Below are 26,837 nucleotides of genomic sequence, written 5' to 3'. Positions count from 1 at the left end.
GGTACGGATATTCTAGAGGTTATTATGAGCGTTCGGTACAATTCTTTCTCTCAAAGCTTTATTTGTTATATATATAATAGTACGGATATTCTAGAGGTTATTAAGAACTTTTCAGTATAACCCTTTCTCTCAAAACTTTATTTGTTATGTATATAATAGTACGGATATTCTAAGTGGTCATAGGATCCTTCCGGTAAAATCTTTCCTCTCAAAACTTCATTTAAATTTGTATGGATTCGATATATTATTTGAAAAATTATTTGTTTGTAATATACTTGTTGATTCGAAAGATATAATATTTTTGATATATATTAAGTGTGTCAAAACCATCTCTTGAAACCCAATTTGATAATAGTCCCGAAAGAGTTGCGTTTGGGTGTTACATTTGATGCGGTGCTTCGTACAAGTGTTCCACAGATTCGTACACTCATATATGTCCCTCAATTAACGAAAAATTAATACAGTCGCATATTATGAGTCATGATGGCTCCATTATATATTTGTGAGAATTGGGTAATGGAGATTTGACTTTAAGCTTATATTTAAATGTCTTAAAATATTTTTTATTCTAATTGTCCAAAAATTCATTTGTCTATTAAAAACTCATTCGATATATCTATATATATAAGTCGGTCAAAACGGTTTCTTAAGATATGCATATAAGAGTAACCTATCCATGGAGGTCCCATGGGCACGTTATTGTGACACCGATGACGTGGCACCGACCGTAACGATGTATTTGATTTGATCTACGACGTCCCCTTTTGATAACCCGATAGTGGTTCGAGCTCATTATATTATATTTTGATAGGAGGCGTATGGATCGGTCCTAGGTAATATTTGGTTTGACGGTGGGCGCTTATCGTAGTGTCATACGAGGCGTTTCGCACCAAAAATGAATGATTAGGGAGTAGCTACCCTATTTCATTCGGCCCTAATAAAGTAATAAGTTATTTGTTTGACTCTTAGATGTATTGTTTTATGAAACTTGGTTTTATATTTGATATATATATATATATATATTTGATGTATAATATATTATGGAATTATACATATTTGTACTTTGATTTAAAATAAGTTTGTTTGGAAAATAAGTTTGTTTTGAAAATAAGTTTGTTTTTAAAAATATATGTCTTCGCATTTCATACTATATTCCTGCTTTTGTCACATCCGTTCATTGGGCTTTTGCTCAGCCGTATTCCTTTTTCTTTCTTATACGGCAGGTGATCAAGGGGGCACTGGGAACGAGTGAAGAGTGTAGAACGATTTGGACTTAGCACCTTTGGCCTTAGAGTTCTTCAAGCTTTAGTTTCCGATGTTGAATTATAAGTACTTTTGAATATTTTGTCGGTTGACTTTGGCTTGACTTTCGTTTGATTTTGAATAAGATTAACGTCCTTTTGTCCTTAAGTTTCTTTTGATATCATTTTGTACGTTTTGTAAGTTAGGGGCATTACATTTTTCCTGGTCACCTTCATCATTTTTCCTGTCACGCCGTCATTTTACCACTTCCTTTTGTCCTTAAGTTCCTTTTGATGTGTATAGTTCTTCAAGCTTTAGTTTCCGATGTTGAATTATAAGTACTTTTGAATATTTTGTCGGTTGACTTTGGCTTGACTTTCGTTTGATTTTGAATAAGATTAACGTCCTTTTGTCCTTAAGTTTCTTTTGATATCATTTTGTACGTTTTGTAAGTTAGGGGCATTACATTTTTCCTGGTCACCTTCATCATTTTTCCTGTCACGCCGTCATTTTACCACTTCCTTTTGTCCTTAAGTTCCTTTTGATGTGTATTATATTAAGTACTAAGCTTCCTTGGGTGATTTGATAGTAAAAATACCAGATACTAATAATTCCTTAGTTTACAACTGATAGGATATAGTTAGAACATTTCATATGGCACAAAATGATGTACATCGGTGAAATCATTAATAGTAGCTAATGAGAATTTTTACCGACTCATGATATTTGTATAAAGGATTCACGATTCCTTTTTTCGAATCGTTTATCATCAGCGTCGCTCATATAAATGTATATCCATAGACCATAGCTTAATAACGTAATTACAGGCAACCTAATCGGATTAAACCCCCAACAACAAGGGGTCACCGGAACATGCAATAAAGCAACCAACCAACTCTCTTTAAGTCCTAAAAACCCCAAATAAATTTGATTTTGGCTCGTCGGAAAACCCAGGCGGGGTTTTAAATCTTGACGGGAAACCACAAATTGGGCGAGATATTGGGTGCATTAGCATAAGTTTCTCATATAAGTTGTATACCTTAAATATGTGTAAAATATTTTTTTTAATAAAAAAATTTTTAAGATGAGTTTCTGTTAAAATAATAATAATAATAATAATAATAATAATAAAATAAATTGAAAAATAAAAAACTTTTGAAATTTTGAGTCTTATCAAGCGTGAGCTCAACTCATGTCCTTCACAGTCGTAGCCAGCCATGACCGTTTGTGAAAAGCAAAAGGAAGAAGATTCTCTCAAGTTATTTTCCTAACTTGACTTAAGTTAGGAAAACCTTGACCCTTGGATTAAAATTAAAGGCTAACATTCAATGATCATTTTTGAATTTTGACCTTTGATTATAATTCAAACGCTATGAATAACTTAAAGGGATCTCCATTCAAAGCAAAATGCTTTTCTAGGGTACCGAATTTGCCATGAACGAAAAGAACAAGGGCATATCTACAAACCTATATAAACAAAGATAAAAACAAAAACAAAAACACATTATCCTTTCAAGAAAGATAAACCCACTTCTTCGCTCACTCATGGCCTCAGAGCCAGACCCTGAATATTCCTCTATTTGATTTCTTTAACTTCTTGATAGTTATCTCTCAAGTTTATCATCAAGATTATTTACATACATTTGATGCATACAAATGGAAGCAGCAAGTAAAATGCTTTCATCATCTTTATCTTTGCCTCCAAGAACCCAACTCAAACAATCTCCTCAACCTCCTTCTGGTAAATAAAGATTCAAACTTTAACTAGTTTCTGTTGTTTATTTGTGAATTTTTGTATGTTTGTGAGTTTTATTTCTTTAAATATTTTATTATAAGCAACTGGCCAACTGGGTGCGTTTGTGGGCTTGTTAAATTTGAATTCTTGAAGCATTTTTTACTAATTATGAGAAACTAGGAGTATTTATAGTTTGGGACACCAAGTGTTTGATGAATTTTCTGTTCATTGAAATTGGTTTGAATTTTTTTTTTTAAAAAAGTAAGTTGCCTATAGTGTTTTATCTGGCCTGCTAGGAAGTAAGAAAAAGGAAATAGAATGTAAGTATCTTGTATCATGTAGCATTATAAGAGATTTTGGTTATAGATATAGTAACCGACTATGGTTCGGACTTTAGTTTATTGGAATTTAGTTACCACTTTTAGGCATAAAGTTCATGCATATGGAAGTAATGTAATCAATCCACCACCTAGAGTGAACCTAGTGGTCGGGTGAAATAATATCTTGTGAGGTCTTAGGTTCAAACCTCCTTAGGTAAACATTAGGCTGTTTACATTTGAGTCAAAGCCTCACCCTCTTCTAGTAATTGAACAAGTGAACAGGAAAAGCTCTCCGTTTGCAGAAGTGATGTAATTAGTTGATTGTAAACCACCCTTATTTGTGCTTCTTTGTTGCTTTCCCTGACAAAGGCTAATAATCATTTCACGTTCCTCAATTAAATACTTATGAAAATCCTTTGACTACTCCAAGTGACTATTTGTGATGAACCACCTCATTAGAATAAAAAAAAGTCATGTTAGCAAGAAACGGGACATCATGTGATCAGATTACTAAATTAGCTGATTTAGCTCAATTCAGAAAGTACAGTTACGAGTTACCCTAGTCCAGTGGACACTCTCATTAGGGGGCCGCCGAGTTGGTCTAAACATTGTCTTTCACATATTGTACTTGGGGGGGGGGGGGGGGGGGGGGCTGTCACTGTTGTATTTAATGGTCAAGGCATTTGAGTATAATACTATGATTACCAGATTGGGTATCCAGCCTATGACATTAAGCACTCTGGAAATATGTAAGTTCAATTTCAAAACTAAGTATCTGAAATTTGGTTTAACAACCCAATTCTGAATAATAACTGATGAATATAACTATAATAATTAAAAATGGAATGACCAGAAAGCACGACCAGGAAGTCTATAAGCGAGACAATCATTAAGTTACAGTTTTTGACACAAAACTTTAAGTCATGACTTAATTTACTGCAGGATATAGGGAGAGTGATTTCAGGTTTTGCATTCAGTTTTCACACCAATTATGTTTCATTGGTTGATTTGTAAAGAAGATACTAGAACTAGGATGACTAATTACTAAACATTGATTGAACACATGCTAGGATATCGAGACAGGGAAAAGTTACCTATGGGGATTGATATTTGGGTTGTTCTTGTAAATAACTCATGTGGTTGAGGTGGCTTATTTTTTGTTGGTTTGAAAATTGGTTTGTAATTACCCATATCAAGGGTCATGTCTCTAATGTCACAACACTTCTAATGCAGCTTTAAAGCTATATGAACCTGCAGCTCCTGCACATTCGTCATTGCTAGCGACTTCTTTAGCTCAACATTTCCCTACTTCCGTGTTACTTCAAGAACAACGTCGTGAAAGCAAGCCATTGTTGCCGACGACAAAAGATGATAAAAATTTCCAGGTGAGACTCTATATTTTAAAAGTTAAAAACTTAAAATGGTTATATCTTGTATGGTGATAGACTGATAGGAGACTGATTTGAGATGGCCAATCTCCCAAGAAATAAAGACTAGAAACAAGAATACTTATATGACTTTTCTTTACTGTTTTCATCATTTGTTCAATGCAAATTATACTATGTAATGATAGAAATCAGAAAAGAGAGAATTTGAGAAGAAGAGAGTGATTAATACACACAAAAACTGTTTATTGATATATTGTAAACACAAACGACACACTAACGGCTAGTAACCGCCACTAACAATACATCTTTAACTTTTGACAACATCAGTCCCTGAACTTCTATTTTACAAGTTGACACATTCAGTCCCTGAACTTACTTATTTCAATTATTATTCTATTTTCACAATACTATGTAACATACTATTTAAAGAAAATTAAAGATAACTACTTACAAAGCTTTAGAGCCTAAAATGGTAACATGTGTAAGTGCTCTTAATGGTACGTGCTAACTGCTAAGCTTTAAAAGAACTACATGGACATACAAGAAACAAACAATAAAGGAGAATAACTCTTCAAATTTGCATAAAAACTGGCCATTATAAAAATATGTTTAGTCATGGGCCTTCAAGTACACACACATATCATATTGCTTCGGTACAGTTGACTAACTTTGCCTACTTTTTAATACATTTTTTGTTGGTAATAGGTAACTGTAGATAATGGGCAGATAGGAGCTGAGCTTTCAACGCATGATGTGGATGATGTTAGTTCTGATGAATACCTAAAAGAATTCCAATCCCAATTGCTACAGTGGCCTGGTTTATGGTATTTGTAAGACTATTTAAAATATTATATAAGTCTAATTTGTTAATCATAACCTTTCAAAGCTAAATTTAAAAGGTTTGTTCTCTTCACAGGTTACCATCCTTACATACAAGAGAAAAAACACTTTCCTCTTCAACTATGCAGCCTATGGATGTTGAAGTAAAACAAGTAATTGCGCTCGCAAAGAAAGCTCTGTCAGCTTCAAAAGAAGCAGCTTTACTAGTCGATGATGGTGAATTATTTAAAGATGACCTTGATAACTCCAACATTTCAAGGTGTGACTTTTTTTTCTAGTTGTATTTTCATTGCTTTGGTAGCCACATTTCTAGAGTATAATGTGTGGTTTTTCAGCTTAGGATCTACAAATTCAAGTCAACTTCAAACCAAGAAGGTCAAGTTTGTAAAGTCAACACGCCTCCTAGAGAGGCAATCAAAGAAGAGAAAAGGCTCAAAGTCAAATGTTATAGTTCGTGAGACTAGCACGTCTACAAAATCTGAGCCAGAGAAAAAAACATCATATAAAGATGCTAATTTACATGATCCTCTTCGGATGTTCTTAGCACGTCCGGTAACAAGAGAACTTTTGACTTCAAAAGAAGAACTGGAACTCATTGCCCACATAAAGGTTTGTTATAAGATCATTATCAACATATTTGGTTTGTTGATTTTTATTATGTTTTCGTATTTCAAAAAGAACTTAGCAAGCCTCACATTATATTTCAGGGTGGGATGAAATTAGAAGAAGCCAGGAGCCGGTTTCATGATCAGTTTGGTCGTGAACCGACATTGGTCGAGTGGGCTGAAGGTGCTAATATTAGCAGCCATGAGTTGAAGTCTCAACTTCACTTAGGTAACAGTAGCCGGGAGAAATTGATATGTGCCAATCTACGTATGGTTGTTTATATAGCAAAACAGTACAGGGGGCGTGGTCTCGACCTTCAGGACCTTTTGCAGGTCAACTTAATACATTACATTTCAATTTTGATGTGGCTAATTGCATAAAATGATATCTAACTTTGATTTTTAAATTCAGCTTTGGTTGACCAACTCTTTTGAGACCTGAAATAACCCTCAAAGTGACCAAAATTTAAATTTAAGGTGCTATTTTGGTCCTTTTATCGGGAAAAGAAGTGACCTTGGTCAAAAGTTAGTTACACATTAGCTGTCACGCTGTCATTTTACCACTCACTGAATTAGATTGCCATGAACTTTTCTGAAAGCTGGTTTTTTTCTGCTGAAATAGAAGTTGGTTATTGCAGCTCCAAAAAATTGTCTAAAGTAGAATTTTGGCCATCTGCTTACATTTTCATGCAATTAGTCTTTTTCATGTCAAGTAATATATGTTCATCCATTGACACGTTGGTTGTCCATTTGCAGGAAGGGAGTATGGGACTCATGCGGAGTGTCCAAAAATTTAAGCCCCAAGCTGGTTGTCGTTTTGCTACTTATGCTTATTGGTGGATAAGACAATCAATTAGACGAGCTATCTTTCAAAATTCTAAGCTAATTCGTTTGCCGGTATGTCCCCCACTTTTTCTTTTTTTTTTTTCCGTTTCATATGGAGAACATGCTTAGGCATTATCATAAAAATTATTTTAATTTAATATGCAGGAAGGTATATATACTATGATGTACAAGGTTAGTGAAGCAAAGAGACTCTGCATACGTGAAGGTAATCATGAGCCGACACAAAGGCAAATTGCAGATCAAGCTGGAATGACTGTCGAGAAGCTTCAAAAGTTGAAGTCTATACAGAAAATAACTCTCTCATTGCAAAAGCCTGTTTGGGCCAACGATAGTACTACATATGAGGTGATTACCAATTCTACACTCACCTTCAGCTTTACTTTTGAGCTTATTTTGAAATAGAGGTGCAAAAATGTGCTTATGAAGTTAAGCCTATTGAAGGCCGAATTTAGCATTTGGTCCTGCACTCCTGCATGTATCCTAAAGTAGTCTGTGACTCTGTACATGCCCAAGACCTCCTAGGCCTGATTAAACCCGAGAAAGCCTAAAACCAATCCTAACTCTTAACAGCTTTCTAATCTTGTTTCTTTTTTGAAAAAGAAAAAAAAAACGCTTTGAGGTTCTAAGTACAGACAACTGCTTAGTAAATTCTTTCCGGAACCTGTACTTTTATAATTTCATCGATGAAACTTATTTGGAATTCGTTACAAATATAATAAAAGAGGCCTTAATTAGGAACCAGCCCGATTGGGACCAGTTAGGACTTAGGCCTGATGGCCCAATCTAGGCCCAGATTTTTGGGTTAGGATAAAACTTTTTTTGCTCATTAAAGAGCGTGCATTTTACACCCAGATCTTATGCATATATCTGAATGATCAAAAAGTACTATATGATGTATTGTTGTTATGATAGGAAATTACTCCTGACACTACAATTGATACTCCGGACGCTAGTGCATCAAAGCAACTTATGAGAAACCATATCACTAACCTTCTTGGAGTTCTTAATCCAAAAGAGAGGAAAGTAATTCGATTGAGATACGGAATTGGATGTGAAGTCCGGAAATCATTGGCTGATATTGGAATCATGATGGGGGTGTCTAAGGAACGGATCCGGCAAGTGGAAAGTCGGGCACTATTTAAACTGAAGCAGTATTCTGAAAGCCAAGGACTGGATGCATATAAAGAACTGCTTATTTGATCTTTTTATAATACAAACATGAAAACATGCTCTCAATGCATATTAATGAAAGAAATAGTATACCTTTCTTTATCAGGAGTCTTGTTCGTAAATGTAAGTTTTTCAGATAGGTAGGCGGCGATTCCAGGGCTACAAGTCTTCCTGCATAGGGTATACGTAACTGCACCAGAAATGGACCTTTTTGAATGTATGGTACCAAACTTTTCATACTTTTATGTAACGAAAAGTTGGTCTCGGATGTATAAAACACTTCGTCTCAAGGACTAGTATAATGTTATATATCCTTCACATAATGAAAATTGTATTTTTGTTAAATTAATAGAATTCTGTGTTTTTTGGTCGGTTCATTACTATTCATGGAAAATTGCAGGGAAACGCCCTCTATCCAGTTAACAGAATCTTGATAGTATATATTAAGAAAAAGAATTTAATAAAATCTCGTTATTGACCTATATGAGCCACCAATCATGAGGCTGTGGTTCAACTCCTAATGTGTGAAATGCAATGTGGTGCGTTGATCTTTTCCTTAAAAATAAAAAGCAGGATCTGGATTTGTCATGTAATATTAGAAGTTAGGAACAATCGGAGAAGAACCTAACATAGGTTTCTTGCTATCTTTCCAAACCTCGAAATCCAAAAAATAAAAAAGGAAGCAGAAAAGGTGAGGGAAAAAGAGAACAAAGAAGACACTGAACTTTTGAGAATAATTATACATTTATACAGATTTTCAGCCAACAACAATGGGTAACTCTTGAAACAGCAGCAGAAAGCTGCACCAATAACAATATTAATCTACCGCCCTAGTCAACCATTTTTACAACTCCATCTCATACATTTGCTTTCATGTACATACTAATTATATCTTACAAAAAAGCGCTATGCAGATAAACATGTTAACAGTATCAGTGTATCACATCCCAAACCCTCTAAGATTGTTGTATATACATGTCAACTTTTTCAGCATTCCTCATTTACCAACTCTAACGAACCATTCTTCATTAACTTCAAACTAAGATTGTTGAATCGTTCCCGAGAATACTGTCTTGATGCTTTTCTCCAATCTGTACCGGCTGTCATCATTGCAACAAATTCCTCATAACTGATACGCCCGTCCTAAAAGAATTGGATCACAGGTGGTTACAAGACAAAACAAAGATAATGAGCATATGCAATGTGGTAGGGGTAGAAGTCTCGACCCATTTACCTATGAATTGGGTCTGAGGGGTAAAAGAAATTATATATAGAGGAAACGATTCAAATGCTTGAAAGCCATCCTAATTTTGTTTTTTTACATATAATAATAAGAGCTTCTAAATCATTTTATTTTAAGAATTATATTTAAAATGTAAAAATAAAACTTTTTATTTTTAATTTTTATCATATCTTAGACTAATAAAGAATATATAAATTTGGATTAGAAGTGTTTCATTTCCATCCAAACCCCACCATAATATGGCCCGTCTTGACCCAGGCTTGCTTAGACATGTTATCTAACCCAGCTGAACTGCCTATTTATCTACCCAAATCAAACTGACCTTATCTGCGTCAACGTCATGCATAATTCCATTTATTACTTCTTCATTAGTGATCTCGCCTCCATCGCTTAATGCATGACGCAACTCTTCGACCTCTATATAGCCACTTTGGTTCTTATCAAAATAATCAAAGGCTTTGTGCAGGTGTTCATCGTTTGCCATTTTCTTAAGATGCAGCGTGACAGCCAAAAACTCCCCAAAGTCCAGGTTCCCGTCTCTATCAACATCAGCCTGTAGAATCATGATTACAAACTCAGTCAAAGAAATCTAGTTCTAACGAACGTAAACATGATGGTACTTACATATTCCATTAAAGTTTGTAGATCTGCATCGTTTACTTGATGACCAAGCTTGTGTAAACCTACTCTGAGTTCATCAATGTCAATCTTTCCTTTGTTGCCTGAGTCTATCATACGGAAATCCTCCCTTATCCCTGCAACTTCGTCTACTGATAGATGCTCAGCCACCACCTGCGTATATTATCATTGAATGTCAGCTAAGATTTGGATGTGCGTTTTGAAAGTGATTATGCAGAACTGGTCCATCTGCTGCTAGATTTTGTTAACAAGAGATACTCACATGTTTGACTGTCTGGCATATTCTTGTTAATAAAAGAAATTAATAGTTAAAATGAAAAACGGACACATTTGTGTAAAAAGATGTGTGGAATGCTGGTAAAGTCTTTACAGTTCCCTTTTTGTTTACCAATACATAATCAGTTTTGTAGCAGCTGATATGAGTATGATTACTTGACAACCAAATACTATAAAGAATAGTCCAAACAAATGATTGTTACAGAAACAGATCATAAACCGTACCCTCAAAGCTTGTTTCTTGAGTTTGCTCATCATAGAGAACTGCTTAATCCTTGACTTAACAACATCACCCAATGGAACATTTGGATTCCTCTTTGTGTTTGCCAGCCATGGATGTTCTGTAATTACATTTTGAAAGCAATAAATCAGCCAGCCCGTAATAGATTACACTACATTTTCAAACAAAACAGTACCTATACAATATATTACCAAGAACTTGTTGAGCTGTAAGACGACGCTTTTGATCTGGATCAAGCATTTTCTTCACAAGATCCTTTGCGTTATCAGAAACTTTAGGCCATGGATCTCTTTTAAAATTAATAACTGACCGAATAATTGCTTGTGCCACTCCTTGTTCAGTTTCTATAGAAAACACGCGAGTCAAACTAAAAATCTGAAACATGATTTAGGGGAGAGATCAAAATTAAAGGTAGCAAGATGGGTGCCTTTAGCGGGTTGGAAAACGAGTTACAAGTCACAACGGGCCAGGTTGACCCCCAAACACTTTCAACTTTGAACACCGTTTCAACCAAATTGACATGCTTCCATTTAGCTAACTTAACTAGTTTGACCTTTCTGACCCATTTGAAACATAACACTACCGAAAGTATGGAATTGCCACGCTTAATTGAGATACAGAAGCATACCTGCCCAAAAGGGAGGAACACCACAAAGCAAAATGTACAAAATGACTCCCGCACTCCATACATCAACCTCGGGGCCATAGTTGCGTTTTAGAACTTCCGGAGCCATATAATAAGGACTTCCCACTATTTCATTAAAGATCTCTCCTGGATAACGAGCAATTCATAGGTAAACTTAGGCTTACATGAATCCAAGAACGTGGTCAGCTAGAAATACTCGGTGATGAAGCATTACTCATATACTATGGTGACATATTAAATTACTGGTGAGATAATGTGCGTCGAAAATAGGATAAAATCATTATCACATACCTGGTTGAAAAATAACTGACAGCCCAAAATCAATTGCCTTTAGAGGAGCTGTTTCCTTCTTATTTCCAAAAAGAAAATTCTCAGGTTTGAGGTCACGATGCATAACTCCATGACTATGACACATCTATAAGTGACACAAACTAATATCAAATAAAAGAACTGAAAAATCTACGCTGTATTTAATTTTGAAACATTTCAAAACAATCAAACCTGAATGATCTCAACGATTGTCCTCATAATAGATGCAGCAGCTCGTTCTGAATAATGTCCTCTCGCCACAATCCGATCAAACAACTCTCCACCTTCACATAATTCCATAACAATATGCACTGCGGTATCATCCTCATAAGTATCTCTTAATGCCACAAGATTTGGATGTTTTGGAAAACGTCTCATGATTTCAACTTCTCTTCTCACGTCCTCTATATCCACTGCAGTTCTAAGTTTTCTTTTCGATATAGATTTGCAGGCAAATTTTTGGCCAGTTTTTACATCTGTACACAAATAAGTTACTCCGAATTCACCCCTACCCAACTCGCGTCCAAGATTGTACCAATTCGTAATGTCATGACCTGTAGGGTCTGCTAATACAAAGAAACTATTTTCGCTATATTGAGATTGTGATAGGGTGTGATAATTGAACGAAAAAGGATTTGGTTTGGCATTTCTTCTTCTTTTCCTCTTCTTCTCTTTCCTCTGAGCGGAATTATATGGGATAATACAGCAATTTCCCATTGTGAAGAATGATCAAATCTTCAAATTTTTTGTATATCCTTTACTTTCTGAAGATTTCTGAAAAGGCATAAACCAATAATAGATTTATCACCATATACAGAAGATAATGAAAAGGAGAAAAACCAAGATCATACATAGTCCAGATTTTCATGGATTTAAAGAAAAAGGGGAAGAAGAAAAAAAACCTTGATGAGAAAAAAGCCAAAGAAAATAGGTTTAGAAAGAAGATCCTAAAATCTTGAAAACTAAATGGTAAACAATTAAAGAAAACAGCTATAATAATAGAAATTTGTTGATAAATTTCTGTAAAGAATCAACAATTTATCATCTATCATAGCAGAGCTATGAAATTTCCAACAAATAAGCTAATAACAAAATCCAAATAATTCAAGAAAGCAGCAAAGAAATCTTATAATCCTAATCAAGAATGATCATCTCCATAAAAAACACCATTAAACCCATGTCAAAAAGGCATAAACTTCTCCACATTTTCAAATATGTCTATAAAAATAATTATTAGATACATAATGATCCCAATAATGCATAATCACAGTGCAAAACCAATTAAAAAACAGATGATGTGAGCATACCTTTGCGAAAAAATGATCATTCGGCTCGGGTGATCAATGTCTACATATATCAAAAGGGTAAAGCTTTGGTGATCAAAATATGGTTGGTTTTTGTTGTTAGGGCGTGATATTCATTCACCAGGGCAGGCATGGACGAAGAAGAATGAGATGTTTATAAGAGAGAAGGAGAGTTAACAAAAAAATAAAAAAATTTCCCTCCAAGTTCCTCTCTCCTTTTCTCTAGTTTCTCCCCTGTCCTCTTGTTTGGCCAAAACTGCTTTTCTAACTAACTTTTTAATCTTTTTATACCACTAACTATTTAATTGCAAGGTTTCTAAACAAACTATAATAAATATAGATTTCTTGGTCCAGTTTCTTTCAATAAGCTTGTTTAGGTTTTGCTTATCGTCACTTTCATATTATATTTGATTTTTATATATTTTGCCCTACATCTATATTTCTTAAAAAGAGCATTACCTTTGTACGTCATATATGTATCATCATAACCAAAAATGTAGCTAGGTTTTTGTTGCTTTTGTTGTCACTTGTCAGTTACGAATTATGTATAGATATAGATGGACAATTTGTTTTTCATTAAGGATACATGTCAGAATAATATAGCCACCTTTTATTTCATGTACAAAGCACACTATTTGAAAAAGGACTAGCTCTTGTGCTGAATTATAGCCTCTCCAAACTCTCTGTACACAAGCTTATAATAAAATTTTTAAAGCTTGTAATAACACCTTTATTGATTGAAACAAGTGTTTTGGATCAAATTATTAGTTGTGTAGATAAAAGCAGCATAGAAAAGATGTAAAACATGTATTAATACACCCATGAAACTAACCATCGAATCACTAACAAACATAAATAAATATTTAAAAAAAAGAAAAAAAAAAACGCAAACAGCACAACTCATCATCACGATGTCAATACATGACTAAAGATTTTTGAACGTTGGGGTCCAAATATTTCTGAAATATATCATCAGCTTTTAAGCGTGCATAGTCTCTAAGACAATTAACTTGTGACAATTTCCCAACTCGCTAGACCAACAGTTGGGTTCCTCAGGTCAAAATTAGTCACCTAACTCACTACACAGTATGACGATTAAGCTCAATGCAGCTTCAATTTTAAATGTAAAAGAAGTCTTCAGATAATCATTACTTGGGTTAGGAAATCTAAATTAGATTATCTAATTGCAAGAGCAGTCGATATGGCAGAGGGGATCACTCCCCATCACACTCACGCATCAACATAAAAAAGTTGACAAGATCACAAGAATACCCTCTATATCACACCATGTATACGGTGTGGATCACACAGTACCCCATTTTCATCTCATTGTTACCTCATCACCCAGTATGATAAGGACCACGCTGAAAGAAGCGCCCATCACCCCCATCAGACGACATAACCGCCATTTTACCATAACACCACCACATCAGCCCTTCACACAGATCCACCTCACCCCATACCGTGTGCTCTAAGCTTGCGACATTCACATTTTAGACGATTAAATATACAATTAAAGTCTCTCTCTCTCTCTCTCTCTCTCTCTTCTCTCTCTCTCTCTCTCTCTCTCTCTCTCCTCTCTCTCTCTCTCTCCCCTCTTGCACCTTATAAATGTGTTCGATACAAAAGGATGCCAAAATCATCCCGATACAGACGCAATCAACCTCCATGGGTGTCCACAAGTAAACGGATAGTGTACGACATTGCTCAATAATGTAATCCATAATGATGTAGCATACAAGAAACCAAAAGCGCAACACTACAATACAATGTACATCAGCAATATGGCTCCAGCCCTCTCCATAAAATCAAACCCTAACCTCCTGTGATGGGCTTGCTCTAATGCTGCAAGATAATGCCATTTTGAGATCCAAAATATGCTTTGAGAATACAAATTTACCACCAAAAATAATAAAGGACAAGCAGCATATCAAGATCACGTAGATGGAAGTTTAAAAAAGATGTACCATGATATAATAATTTTCGTTTTGATTTAGAATCAGCCACAATAAAAGAATTTTTGAGCATTCAAAACAAGTATTGCCAAGCAGCCTTTGCACCAGGTTATGGCAAAGGCAAGTAACATTGGCATATAAGCAAGTAAAAAAATGAACCTGGTTTTCTCTTGAGCTTCAGCAACTTCAAACCATCATAGCCCATTTTCCTGCAAGTCAAGAACAGGATAACTAAGAGTAAATCTTTCTAAACTTACAAGCCCAACAAATACTTGCTATAAAACCTCATGAAATTTCAAAAACCCGTACCACCTTCACCTCATTGGCTATGCCAAGATCAGAAAGTGAATGTTCTGATATACAATTTACATGCACGATAACACCATTGTTGATACTTGCGGCATTGCCATTTGTGATGTCAAGGTATGTGGTTCCCTTAAACATCCATTTATTCCTTTCTGAACTGTAATAATCATCAAACATTTCGCCACATAAAACGCATACAAACTGACTTTCATCTGCAGTAACCATTTGCTCGCCATCGATCACTAATGTGCTCTCATTACTTGACCCACCATTAACCCAGTCCTCACAACTTGGGAACCACCTCCTTGATATGTCTGATTCAGAATTTCTCAATATGTGCCATTCCATATGCTTATTGAATCGTTCTTCAAGTTTAAATCTTAAACCACAAATGCTACATTGATGTGGAAGTTCATCAATGAGCTCACTAATTACAATAGGATGAAATTGCCTAATAACATCAGCCTTAAATTGGAAACCAATAAGACTCTTAATTTCTTCATTGATAGGCTTAGGTATTGTGACAGAACTTTTAGAGACACGCTTGGAGGGAGATAGCTCACTGCTGGTAGATGAAGTAGATATCACAGGAGAAACTACAATTGGAAGAATTTCTTCTGACGATACAGTGAAATCACTTTGACTCTGTTTCTTTGTATCATTACTTTGGCTCTGTTTCTTTGAATCACCACTTTGGCTTTGTTTCTTTGAATCATCACTTTGGCTTTGTTTCTTCGAATCATCACTTTGGCTCTGTATCTTTGAATCATCATGAGATGCAGAAATTAAGCCTTTAGCAACCAATGTACTCAATAGACTGGACACAGGGTTTGACACGGGATTTGACACAGGATTCGTGACTGTTGAACTAAGTGTTGATGAAACAGGTTTGTTACCAAATATGCTACTAACAGCAGCTAACAAACTACTGGAGTTTGGCGGTCCTGGTATATCTGTAACCAAAGATTTTGGGTGGGCCAGTGAGGAGCTAACAGAAGGACTTGCAGAAACGGGCTCGGATACTGATTCAGGTTGATAAGGTGGCAGATACCGAACACGTTTCACTGGTAACTGAGGTGAGAGTGGCTGCAAATTGTTAAGTTGTGAGTTTCGAGGGTTGCCCGATTGCAAATTCTGAGGTTTCATGAGGAGAGAATCTTGATGCGATTGACTAGAAAGACCAGTGTTTATTTGAGTTCGGAATCGAGCTGTTTTACCATCCACATCTATTGAACCTTGATCGGCTAACTCACGCAGTAACCTACCAGACTGGTACTGTGAGTGAGGAGGCTGGCGAGGTGGTGGCTGACTAGATGGTGTTGTGGTTTTAGTTACAGGTCCTGCAGGCTCAAAATACAACCTAGGGTCTCTCTTGGAGCTCACGTCATCCCACATGTACTCCTCTTCCTCTGAGTTCTTCCAGCTCCTACTTATTTCAGCACCTCCTTTACTCACAGACTGTAATCTTGCATCAGGAACTGCAGTTCTAGGACCCAGATAATTTGGCAGTCCTTGCTTTACATCAAAAGAATTTCTTTTCAGCCTGGGTATTATCTCTGTACTATGCTCCGTCACCCTTTCACTTGATATATCAGGTCCAAAATCGAAACTGTTATATGATGCACCACTGTTCTCGTTAGTAAGATCACTCTCTGCATCTCTCTGTGCCTGCTGAAAATTCGTAAACTTTTTATTATTCTGCTGAAAACCTTATTTATCAATGATAATATGTCAAAGAAATATAAACGGTCATATCATACATGAAATTTAAGCCGAGGATCAGCACGTGCCCTCTGAGGATTTATGCCAGCTGTTCGATTCAGTCTCACGACATCTTCAGGTGATTTAATCAAGTTCGTGGTTATGTCACTGGCTGCAACTTTTTCCTTCATGGCAGGTTACAACAATTAGTATAAAGATTTGAGTCATATACTTTTAAAAAGGTATACTTTTTCGGTTCCTCCTTACCCTGGTTGACTGCTGGAGTTTCTGTCTGGCCTCCAAATACTTAGGATTCACATGGATACTGCCAGCAGGACGCTGAGGCTGTGAATCAGGTCTAGAAGTGGTCAACCCTGAAGTGGACCCATTCCCAACTGACTGGAAACCGAGTTCTTTCTCTATCGATTGAAGTGTTTGAGGGGGAAATACTCCTTTCCATGTCCCAAATAGATGTCGCATACCCGAATGTATTGTAGAATCAACCTGCCTATAGGCTTTGCAGAATACCTTAAAAAATCATACATGAAAAAAAATAAATTGATACGGTGTCTTGCATGGCCTAGTTATAAGCACTTTGTATGACTTAAAATCTAACCTCAGGGAGCTTGGTGGAAAAGTGTCTGATGTAATCACGTCCAATGTTTTTCACAATACTGTCTAGAAGATATAGTGATGGCAACTTTTGATCACTAGGAACCTAAAATATATACTTTTTAGTGTCAGTAACATTATTAATTTCAGTAGTCTCTCGAAGCACAAACACAACTCTTTAAACAATAAAGATAACCAATAGTCATTGCAGCGACTAAAACTAGATTGACTAATCCTACAATAGCCATCCACAGTTAAGATAATAAGATAGCGATTATACATAATATTACTACTCGTATAAGATAGAGATTATACAATATATTTGAACACGTAAGGTAGATAATGCATAACACAAATGAGAACCGGAGTAATTTGCAGTTCGAAGAGCATATACAGATATGCAAGCATCATCACAACACATAACTTGTTCATATACTTTTAAAAAGATTTGAGTCATCCCAATCACTGGAGTTCATACATTCGACAATATAGTAAAGTAAAGAAAATATGAAAAAACGGAATTCAAATGTAAAAATCCAATGCAGTATATATTTGAAGTTTTTTTTGATATATTTATTGAAGTTGCATTTAGCTGAAACTGAACACTGCAAGTTGGGTCTGCAACACAAATAACTACTATTATATCGCAATGTAATGTAAAACTGTCTAACACTGCAACTATACATACATTCAATTCAAATATATATATATATAACAACCGAAGTAATCAATATTTAATCATCACCTCAACAATATTATTGCAGATAGTAGTAGCAATAGCTTTAGCAGCCTGCACATTCTCTCCAGCAATGATAGTCAAGTTAGTTATAATCGGTTTCGAGTTAAAAGTCAACTCAGCTAGAGCTGCCCTATACTGGCTCACTAACTCTTGATACTGCTGTTGTTTGATCTGCAACAACGACTGCGGCTCGTAACCTCCCTCTCCGTCTCTGTCCACCGCCGCATCCTGTCTAAACCCTACCACAGGCTGCCGCTGAGCCACCGGCGGCCTGCCGTTCCCATTCAAACTATTATTATTACTTCGAATCACGGCCGGCGTTTCCTCCGTTATCAATCGAGGTTTCTTAGGGTTTCTAGCCGATCTATTATCGAACGATCTTCCTCGAGGATTGTCCATCTCCATTACAAAATTTTACAAAAATTAAAATTACAAAATTGCAAGAAACAAAATATATTCTATTGTATACAATTGACAGGTATAATTATATAGGTATTTGAAATTTCATTATGAATTGAATACAGCTTGTTACAAATAATACGAATTAAAAAAAAAAAACTAACCCTAACCCTAACCCTAACCCTAATTTTATAGATATAAATAAATAGATCGGAAATCTAAGGAAGTGAGACGTAAGCAAGAATTGAAAGTGATTGAAGGTAAAGTATGGATTTGAATTAGAGGGGATGTTTGGATGCAGGGATTAAGGGTAGATGTGAATCATCATCATCAGAATATATATTTTGTCAGATCAAGAGGAGCTGCTGCTGGGTTTGGGGTTTTTTTTTTTATGTATGTATATTGCAAGGACGGATGATTTCATTTCACTGGCATTATGTAGGGGTGGCATGTGTGTATGAGTTTCTATATATATAGATAGACCGTTAAAGGAGTGAAAAGGAGGCCCAATTTTGTGGGCTTTCATGATCTAAAAAGTTAGACCATGTTATCTTAATTTTGGGTATTATTCTTTTCCACTTGGGGCTTTTCGTGCTGGAAATTTTTTTTCTTTTTTTAGAACAGTCTAACCATTAGACTATTTTAGTAAATTATTACATTTTACATCTATAATTTTTTCTCATGTTAGTTTTATTTTTCTATTTTTTCATCTTTATTTCTACTTTTAACCTTTCACCATTTATCAGATATCTGTACTTACTACATAATTGTAGTACGAATAATACTTCTTTTATTCAACTTAATATTACACAATAAAACCAAATATAAATCAAAATAAAATAAACCGATGAAAAAATAATAAGTAGAGTGAATGACCATATAATGGTGTTCACCTAGCCTTTTCATCCACCCCTCTTTATGTTCGTTTAACCTTTATGTTCGTTTAACCTCTTCACCTAAGAATGATCCTAATGGTTATTTACTTATTTTTAATATGTTATAACATGCTTACTTTATATGTTTGTCTCAAAATTGTTATCCACATATAATTATTAATTTTTACGGAGTAATTGATTATTTTTAGGACTATTCTAACGACAGCTTTAAAGGTCATTGTTAACTTGTTTAAAAAACTTATACCTTTTATTTATACTACACAAGAAAGCATTTAGTTTCTTCCATTTTTTTAAGAAAGTTGTTGACAATTCCAAATTGTGACTCCTTTTTTGGTCAGTATTTTAGAAAACTTCACTTTAAATACTTATAATATATACTTGAAATGCCTATAATACCTTTAATGAACTTAATTTACGACATCTACCATTAATTCTTAAATAACTACACTATTTATTTTTTATATCAATTACTTTTTACACTGAAAACCACACGTACCATTACAGCTGCTGCCACCGCCCGTCACTGCCATATCAATGTTGTCATTACATCGGTGCATCTCACACACACATGGCTAGTAATGAAAGCTCATCTTTAAATTTTATAATAAATTAAAAACTAATTTAAACATGTTAAAGATGAATGATTGGGGATTCTGCAACGATTTATTGACTTTTATTTTCGAGTGCGGTTATAAAACGCAAACTATTTGATACAATAATAACAATAATCCCGTATATACGTTTTCGTAATGGCCATGTTCTAAACACTGACGTCTTTTTCAGATCATCTATCTGAAACTCATACTGTACTATATAACATTATTATTATTTTATGTATTTAACTAGCCTCCACGTATAGCCCAGGGTCCATCCCGACAGGCCACTCGATTTCTCTAGACCCTCCAAAAGAAAGCAACCTGATTGGCCATTTTATAAAGCCTTAAATCCTAAGCAAAGATCAACAAAAATATCTCTTCTGTTTTGACCACCCTTCCTAGCTGTTCGAAGCTTCACAACGTACAGTAACATATATACTTGCCCCGCCTTTCTTTCAAGATTTTTTTTCGTAACATGACATCTTTCGTTGTCTCCTTATATCCATACATCATACATTACCTATATCTATATATATGGCACCAAATATCTCATTTCCATCATATATACCTCCCTCACTAGCTCATCTCTAATTAGTCCGTCCATGGATCCTTTATATAAACGCTCTCTTTCGTCTTCTTCATGTCGCCCGCTCGACTCTCAACCCGGTTCGTCTAACTTCCCGAATTCGTATCACCAGCCACTTCCCCTGCCCATGGATTTTGGTGAGTAGCATACTGCTTGTTCATATACTTTTAATTTACGCATAACTACTGTTTATTTTTTATATTGGTAACTCTTGATGACTTGTCTGAACATATTAACCATGACTTATTGTTTGTTTTTTTTTATAATAGTGACATAACTTAGTCAAAATTTTTGGGCTCTATAGTTTACTTTACAAAAAAAATTTGATTGAATTCCCGGCCAAAATATGCATGGCGTATTCACTAAGCATTGAAACAATTCTATAAAATCTTTATTACATTCATTTCATACATAACCATTATTACACAAAAACCCGTATCCATCGATTAGCCAGAAAGGCGAAATGGCAGGCTATAGCTAGCTAAACTAAGGGTAAATCGTATTATATATGTATTGTTCTATATAACAATTTTTTTTGTTTATATATGATTGCAGGTGATGATGATGATGTTGTAGTTATAGAGACCAGAACCGGTGAGGGGGGTGTTAATGTTCCTCGACCGCTTGATTGTTTACAAGGGACACCAATCCCACCATTTTTGACAAAAACTTATGATTTAGTGGATGACCCGGGACTAGACCCGATCATCTCATGGGGTGACACTGGTGCAAGCTTTATCGTATGGGACGCGGTGGAGTTCTCCAGGACAGTCTTGCCAAAAAATTTCAAGCACAACAATTTGTCAAGCTTTGTTCGACAACTTAACACCTATGTGCGTATATATTTGCTTTAACACTAGACCCTTAAACCATCAGGGTCACCATGTTAGTCTGTATGCCTGCCCTCTACGTTTCTTTTTCCTATTTCGAAATTTTTATGTTTTTTTTTTCTTTTGTTTTATACATTTCTTTTGTTTTATACATATGTAGCCTAGTGTTAATTCTATGTAAATTTTTTTAACCTGTTGTACATATCTCCAATGTAATTCTATGTTAGATATAGCTAATGAAGGGAATTTATTTTTTAATTCTGATTTGAGTTGGTTACTTGGATACTCTGCTGCTCTTCCTGGTTCGTTGTATACTTGTAAGTAACCCGTATGTTAATATATATCTGTTATTGTTCGTGTTCTTTCTGGTTATTAATAATATGATTAATGGCTCGATTCATATTGGAATATGTATATATACTCGTGTATTCATTGGTTTGGGCATCTGCATATTCAGAGTTTAACTGACCATTTCATATTAATGTATTTATGACTTAAGAGAGGTACTGCATAAGGACCGTGTTGCTGCTGGTAGATTTCGGTGTCTGGTAAAAAGTTCATTTGTATATATATTGACTAGTTTGTTATCAGGATTACCCGAATACATATGTTCTTGTCTGTGACTTGTGTTGTTCTTGATGTAAATTGCTGACATTTGTCCTCCTGTATTGGTTTGCATTTGCTTTCATGTATTGCTTATACTCTGCAGTATTTTTCTACCAATATTACATTTTGTTGGTGTTTGTTGCCGGGTTTAATCTTTTGTATGTGATTGAGTTCAGGGATTTCGCAAGATTGATACAGACAGGTGGGAATTTGCATCTGAAAGCTTCTTACGAGGAAAAAGGCATCTCTTGAAAAACATTCACAGGCGCAAGTCACTGCAGTCTCATCAGGTTTATGATGAAGGAAGCACCCTTTCAATTGAAGCGGAGGTGGAAGAACTACATAGAGAAAAGAAGGAATTGATGCGAGAAGTTATTTATTTACAGCAGAAGCAACATGGAACCCATCAATTTATGGAATCTGTCAACGAAAAGCTCCAAGCAGCTGAGGATAGGCAGAAGCAGATGGTCTCATCTTTGGCTAAAGTTCTTCAGATCCCAAAGTTTAAGAAAGAGCATAGACGTATTTCTTCACCAAAGGTTCGTAAGTATGTTAAGCATCAACCCTATGATCAGAATTGTCTACTAGATCCAATTCCAGGTGATGAGACGGTAAGGAGACTGGATTTTTGTGAAGAAAGTGTACCCTTGCAATTGCATCACGTTGCTTCGCAGGAATTGGCTCAGATTGATGATCCTATTGTAGAAAAAGAAAGCGTGTTTGATTTGGGTTTAGAAGCCACAAGAGAATATTTGATATCATCTCCAGTGAATTTGGTTAAACAGGAAGACATCTGGAGCTCGGATTTTGAGGCGATTTCTGCGATGCCTGGTTCCAGTAACGCCATGTGGAATGACGTCGGAAGCTATGATTTGCCAGCCTTTGGTGTTGGTGGTGGCGAGCTGCCTGATTTCTGGAATTTAGCATATAATGGTGCTGAAAATAGGCCAAGTGATGAAAGTGAAACGAACCAGTATGGATTTTGAATCCTAATTTGGTTCGGTTGATAGGGATTTTTTACTGATGAAACTATTATCCAATAAATCAGTTGATATTTTATTTTCTTATTATTTGATTTAGTTTTAAATTCAAAATCTGCGTAGTTACGTTTTACTTGGTATAACCTTACACGACATGAAAGGTCTGTTCTTGGTGACTTGATCTCAACTCTCAAGTCATAGTAAGCCTTTTTGCAAAATGTAATAGGAAAAAGGTTACTCCACAGAGAAATTTCACCTCTGAGCACAACGGTAACCCTTTCCTATGAACTCTGGTTTAACTTTGATTGGTATTTTGCTTCTTAAGTACGTGACTTCACCCGACTTGAGATCTATAGAAGAGTATTAACTATTGACCCCTTCAAACTTACCCGCCCCCACAAGCTCTCCATTGGATAGTTCATTACTATATGCACATGTTGGGTTTTTTTCTGTACAATAGTGTTTCTTATTGACCGCTATGAACAATTCTGTTTATGCTTACTTTTAATTGTTACTGTTTTGGAGTAACTAATCTGTTACATCAGTAACACTGTTCTGTTATTCTTTCTCCAGGATAGTCAGGATGCAATCTGGGATCAATCACTTTCGTATTTTCAGCTGGAAATGCAAAGCAAGTTTCCCCAGCTTTAGATCGTGCATGTACAGGGCTGGATGCCTGGATCTATCATGCATATATTATCCACAATCCATATAAGTACTGGCTACGACACATCTGTTTATGGCCAGTATTTGCCCAAATTCTATAGTTTGTATAGTTATGGAGTTCATGTTTACCTCAAATGGAGAAGTAATTATATCTCAAATGAGTGTTTTGGTTACAGATAATGTATCCAGAATCTTGATTATGAATCCGATCTGAATATATATAATACTAAAAGATAGATATATTTGCGCTCTTTAAAACAAAAGCAAATGAAAAAAGGCAACATCTCCCAAATGGTTTGAGATTATCCAGCTCTGCGCAACGGTACTACCATATGTCCACTCGCTGAGCATCATTGAGTATTCTAACCAAAATCTTAGTACTCATTTTGGTAGAGTAAAAACGGTACCTTTGGAGTTTCTCTAAAAGTTAATTACTTTAATCAATTATCTCACAATATGTAGTAATATATACTCTAAAACTACAATATTGCACAATTGTTGGCTCAGGTCTATGAGCCTTAATTTGTTTCTGTAGTTCAGATTTGGTACAAGGTTTCTAGTTCAGATTTGGTACCAGGTTGTTAACACAAAAGAATAACTAAATAACTATAATTTGAGACATGAATGAAAAAGCTTCTCGACACATTTATGGCCATTTATTTTCTCCTTTTCTTTGAATGATATTGGTAATGGGTAATTTGTAAGATACTGTAAGAACTTGTTCAAGGATATGTTGTTGCATATCATTAGGCATTAGCTGATAGTCATATCCATGTATGGACTAAACTAAAATAAAATGCATAATGTGACATCCGTCACTAAAACCGGTACTTTATTATAGTCTCTAACTTGAATTTCTAATTTCTTGACTAGTCAATGTTCTTATATAGTATAGCAAGCGTAAAAATGTGGTGATCATTCCAATATGTGACTACTATTACTTGGATTCAAGTAGTTTTGGACTTAGTCTTTTGATCTTTCTAAACATAGATGACTATAATTATTCCCGTACTCTTTAGACGCGTAGTTGTTAGTCATATTTATTTTTAGACAATGCTAAATCATCGTAGACTAATTATCTGTACTTTGAAGTTATAATCTGATGAGTTAAGTCGTAATAATAATAAGATTATAAAGATAAACATGAAATATTTATCTAATATTAATTTAATAATCAACTATCCTAAATACATACTAACTCAACACTTAACTCTATAGGAATAAAGATATATATGCATTATAAATTAACTATCAAAATAAAATCTCTAAACCAAAACCCTCTTGGTTGCTCCTGCCGTCAAACACCATCACAAAAAAAAAAAAAAAAAAAAAAAAAAAAAAAAAAAAATCTAATCACACAATTGTCAAGTATTAATCTCAAAGATTTTCTAGAAGTTTGGTAAGTAAATATGAGTATGTTTTTTTTAAATAATCTATGTATATAAAACTCTATGGTTAAAATCCTTATAGGTTTATATTTTATTTTGTTAAGGTATCTAAGGAGTGATCATCAATCTTAAGGTAAATTACTTATCTTATATATATATATATGTTTATATATAACTATATTTTTTATTGATCTTTTGTTTATAAGTAGCCTATTTGATGAATACATATTATGGCAAATTTATAATAATGAATTAAAGGGTTTTTTAGGGTTAAATCAAAAGCTTGAAGTATAAATCATATTAATGTTAAAACTCTACGCATTTATTGTATCATAATAATTAATGTAATTAAAGAAATCCAATTATGAAGGCATGGAAATCATAATAACAGATGTAAATAGGTGTTAGAAAGATTTGAAAGTTTATATATGTATATTAGTTGTAGTAGTCTTTAAAACAATAAGTTTGAGTTATTTCAGAATCTGGACAGATTCTGTTTGTTAACTTTGAAAGGTCGTATCTTGGTCATGGAAGATGGTTAAGTCACATTTTTTGTGTCTAAAATTAATTTCAGGAAGTCTACTTTCTGGTGGAAGTGGTTTCGTGTCAAAATATGAAGTTTAAGGTTGTCAAACGAATTTTATAACAAAACTGCGCAAAGCTGAGTTTTCAGAACAGATTTAGGTCGACTTCAAATAGTCATATCTTGGTCGATTTTATGAACTGGAAGATTATTTTTTTCCAGAAACATTTTTAAGATGTTAAGAGTGTACATTAAAAATTTGGATTTTTTTTGAAGCTTCGAAGGCCCTTAACTTTTATAAAACTTTTCTGCGCGCAAACAGTGAATTTATTAACTAGCCTGTAATTATCAAATTTTTAAAAATAGTTCAAGTACAAAATAAATTCTGTAAAAATTCATTTAAGTATATAACACATAAAAGTTACTGTGGTAAAAATTTAAGGACTTAGTTAGTTCGGGTGATCCAGAATAAAAATTGGTAAAGTTACCGAAAATTCCAGTGAATATGAGTTTGTAGAATTTAATCATAAATCATCAAGACAAATACTCTATATTAAGTTATATGACTTGTAACTTAATAAAATATGACAAATCATTTTATGAATATTTTTAAAGTAGCCATATGTGTATTTCATCAAATGCGGGTTACAATGGACGGTTATTCCCATGTCCATAGTTGTAACTTGTTCATATATATGTTGTGTAGATTCTAGTGACCTTTCTGGACTTTGCACAACTGTTTGCTTGTTGAGGTGAGTTTCGTGGCCCCTTTTTATTTTATTTTTTTGGGGGAAAATGATGCTCAAAACACTTTTCATTTCTTTACTAGTTGTGCCAAAACTTGTTTGTTTTCATGGACAAATACGTGTAATTATGAAATTGTGTATGCTAGCTTGCTTGTATTGATTTCTTTGATGCAATAGATGTCTTTTGATATCTATTGAAGACTATTGGAAAACTATCGACCAACTTTATACTCCAGCTGGTAGTTGTTGGTATTTAAAGCATGATTGAGTTGTTGGCATGAGTGATGGGGATTGTGTTGTTGGATAACTATGATGACATTGATCAGTATTTGGATTGCATACAAGCTGCTACATGTTTATATTTACACTATTGTCCAAACCTCATATATATCATGCACAGCAAATTCATTTGTATTACTTTAAACCTACGAACTCACCAACATTATGTTGACATTTTCGAGCATTCATTTTCAGGTAATAACAATGCTTAAGGAGATTGAGCAT

At 34.7% G+C, this 26,837-nt stretch overlaps 4 protein-coding genes across 8 annotated transcripts; 2 read left to right on the top strand and 2 right to left on the bottom strand.

Annotated features, from left to right (window-relative positions):
• The first annotated feature begins 2,763 nt into the window (after nt 1-2,763).
• On the top strand, nt 2,764-8,495 carry LOC122585173 (RNA polymerase sigma factor sigF, chloroplastic). Of its 3 annotated transcripts, none has more exons than XM_043757283.1 (9): nt 2,764-2,983; nt 4,555-4,682; nt 5,391-5,515; nt 5,602-5,784; nt 5,861-6,134; nt 6,233-6,463; nt 6,887-7,027; nt 7,121-7,321; nt 7,889-8,495. In XM_043757283.1, the coding sequence occupies exons 1-9, from the start codon at nt 2,899-2,901 to the stop codon at nt 8,174-8,176; spliced, it is 1,656 nt and encodes a 551-aa protein (XP_043613218.1). In that variant the 5' UTR covers nt 2,764-2,898; the 3' UTR covers nt 8,177-8,495. The 3 variants fall into 3 exon arrangements, with proteins under 3 accessions (XP_043613218.1, XP_043613217.1, XP_043613216.1); XM_043757282.1 differs by having other exon boundaries at nt 4,531-4,682; nt 5,391-5,509; XM_043757281.1 differs by having other exon boundaries at nt 4,531-4,682.
• Nucleotides 8,496-8,877: 382 nt separating this feature from the next.
• Nucleotides 8,878-12,889, bottom strand: LOC122585174 (calcium-dependent protein kinase 8-like). Its single transcript, XM_043757284.1, has 9 exons — nt 12,808-12,889; nt 11,693-12,274; nt 11,483-11,606; nt 11,174-11,317; nt 10,737-10,889; nt 10,530-10,645; nt 10,014-10,181; nt 9,712-9,942; nt 8,878-9,289 (listed from the first exon to the last, which is right to left on the bottom strand). The coding sequence occupies exons 2-9, from the start codon at nt 12,215-12,217 to the stop codon at nt 9,134-9,136; spliced, it is 1,617 nt and encodes a 538-aa protein (XP_043613219.1). The 5' UTR covers nt 12,218-12,274; nt 12,808-12,889; the 3' UTR covers nt 8,878-9,133.
• Nucleotides 12,890-14,477: 1,588 nt separating this feature from the next.
• LOC122600574 (polyadenylation and cleavage factor homolog 4) lies at nt 14,478-18,940 on the bottom strand. 3 transcript variants are annotated; one of them, XM_043773323.1, is made up of 7 exons: nt 18,124-18,940; nt 17,383-17,484; nt 17,034-17,294; nt 16,826-16,951; nt 15,069-16,736; nt 14,919-14,968; nt 14,478-14,649 (listed from the first exon to the last, which is right to left on the bottom strand). In XM_043773323.1, the coding sequence occupies exons 1-6, from the start codon at nt 18,520-18,522 to the stop codon at nt 14,954-14,956; spliced, it is 2,571 nt and encodes an 856-aa protein (XP_043629258.1). In that variant the 5' UTR covers nt 18,523-18,940; the 3' UTR covers nt 14,478-14,649; nt 14,919-14,953. The 3 variants fall into 3 exon arrangements, with proteins under 3 accessions (XP_043629258.1, XP_043629251.1, XP_043629266.1); XM_043773316.1 differs by lacking the exon at nt 14,478-14,649 and having other exon boundaries at nt 14,756-14,968; XM_043773331.1 differs by lacking the exon at nt 14,478-14,649 and having other exon boundaries at nt 14,756-14,968; nt 15,069-16,733.
• A 1,481-nt stretch (nt 18,941-20,421) lies between these two features.
• Nucleotides 20,422-23,097, top strand: LOC122585243 (heat stress transcription factor A-3-like). Its single transcript, XM_043757361.1, has 3 exons — nt 20,422-20,731; nt 21,150-21,427; nt 22,207-23,097. Exons 1-3 carry the CDS (start codon nt 20,611-20,613, stop codon nt 23,014-23,016), a joined length of 1,209 nt encoding a protein of 402 aa, XP_043613296.1. The 5' UTR covers nt 20,422-20,610; the 3' UTR covers nt 23,017-23,097.
• The last annotated feature ends 3,740 nt before the right edge of the window (nt 23,098-26,837 follow it).

Source organism: Erigeron canadensis, chromosome 1 (genome assembly GCF_010389155.1).
Source record: "Erigeron canadensis isolate Cc75 chromosome 1, C_canadensis_v1, whole genome shotgun sequence".
Classification (NCBI taxonomy): domain Eukaryota; kingdom Viridiplantae; phylum Streptophyta; class Magnoliopsida; order Asterales; family Asteraceae; genus Erigeron; species Erigeron canadensis.
Note: the sequence above shows the minus strand (reverse complement) of the source record. Positions and strands in the feature narration are given on the sequence as shown.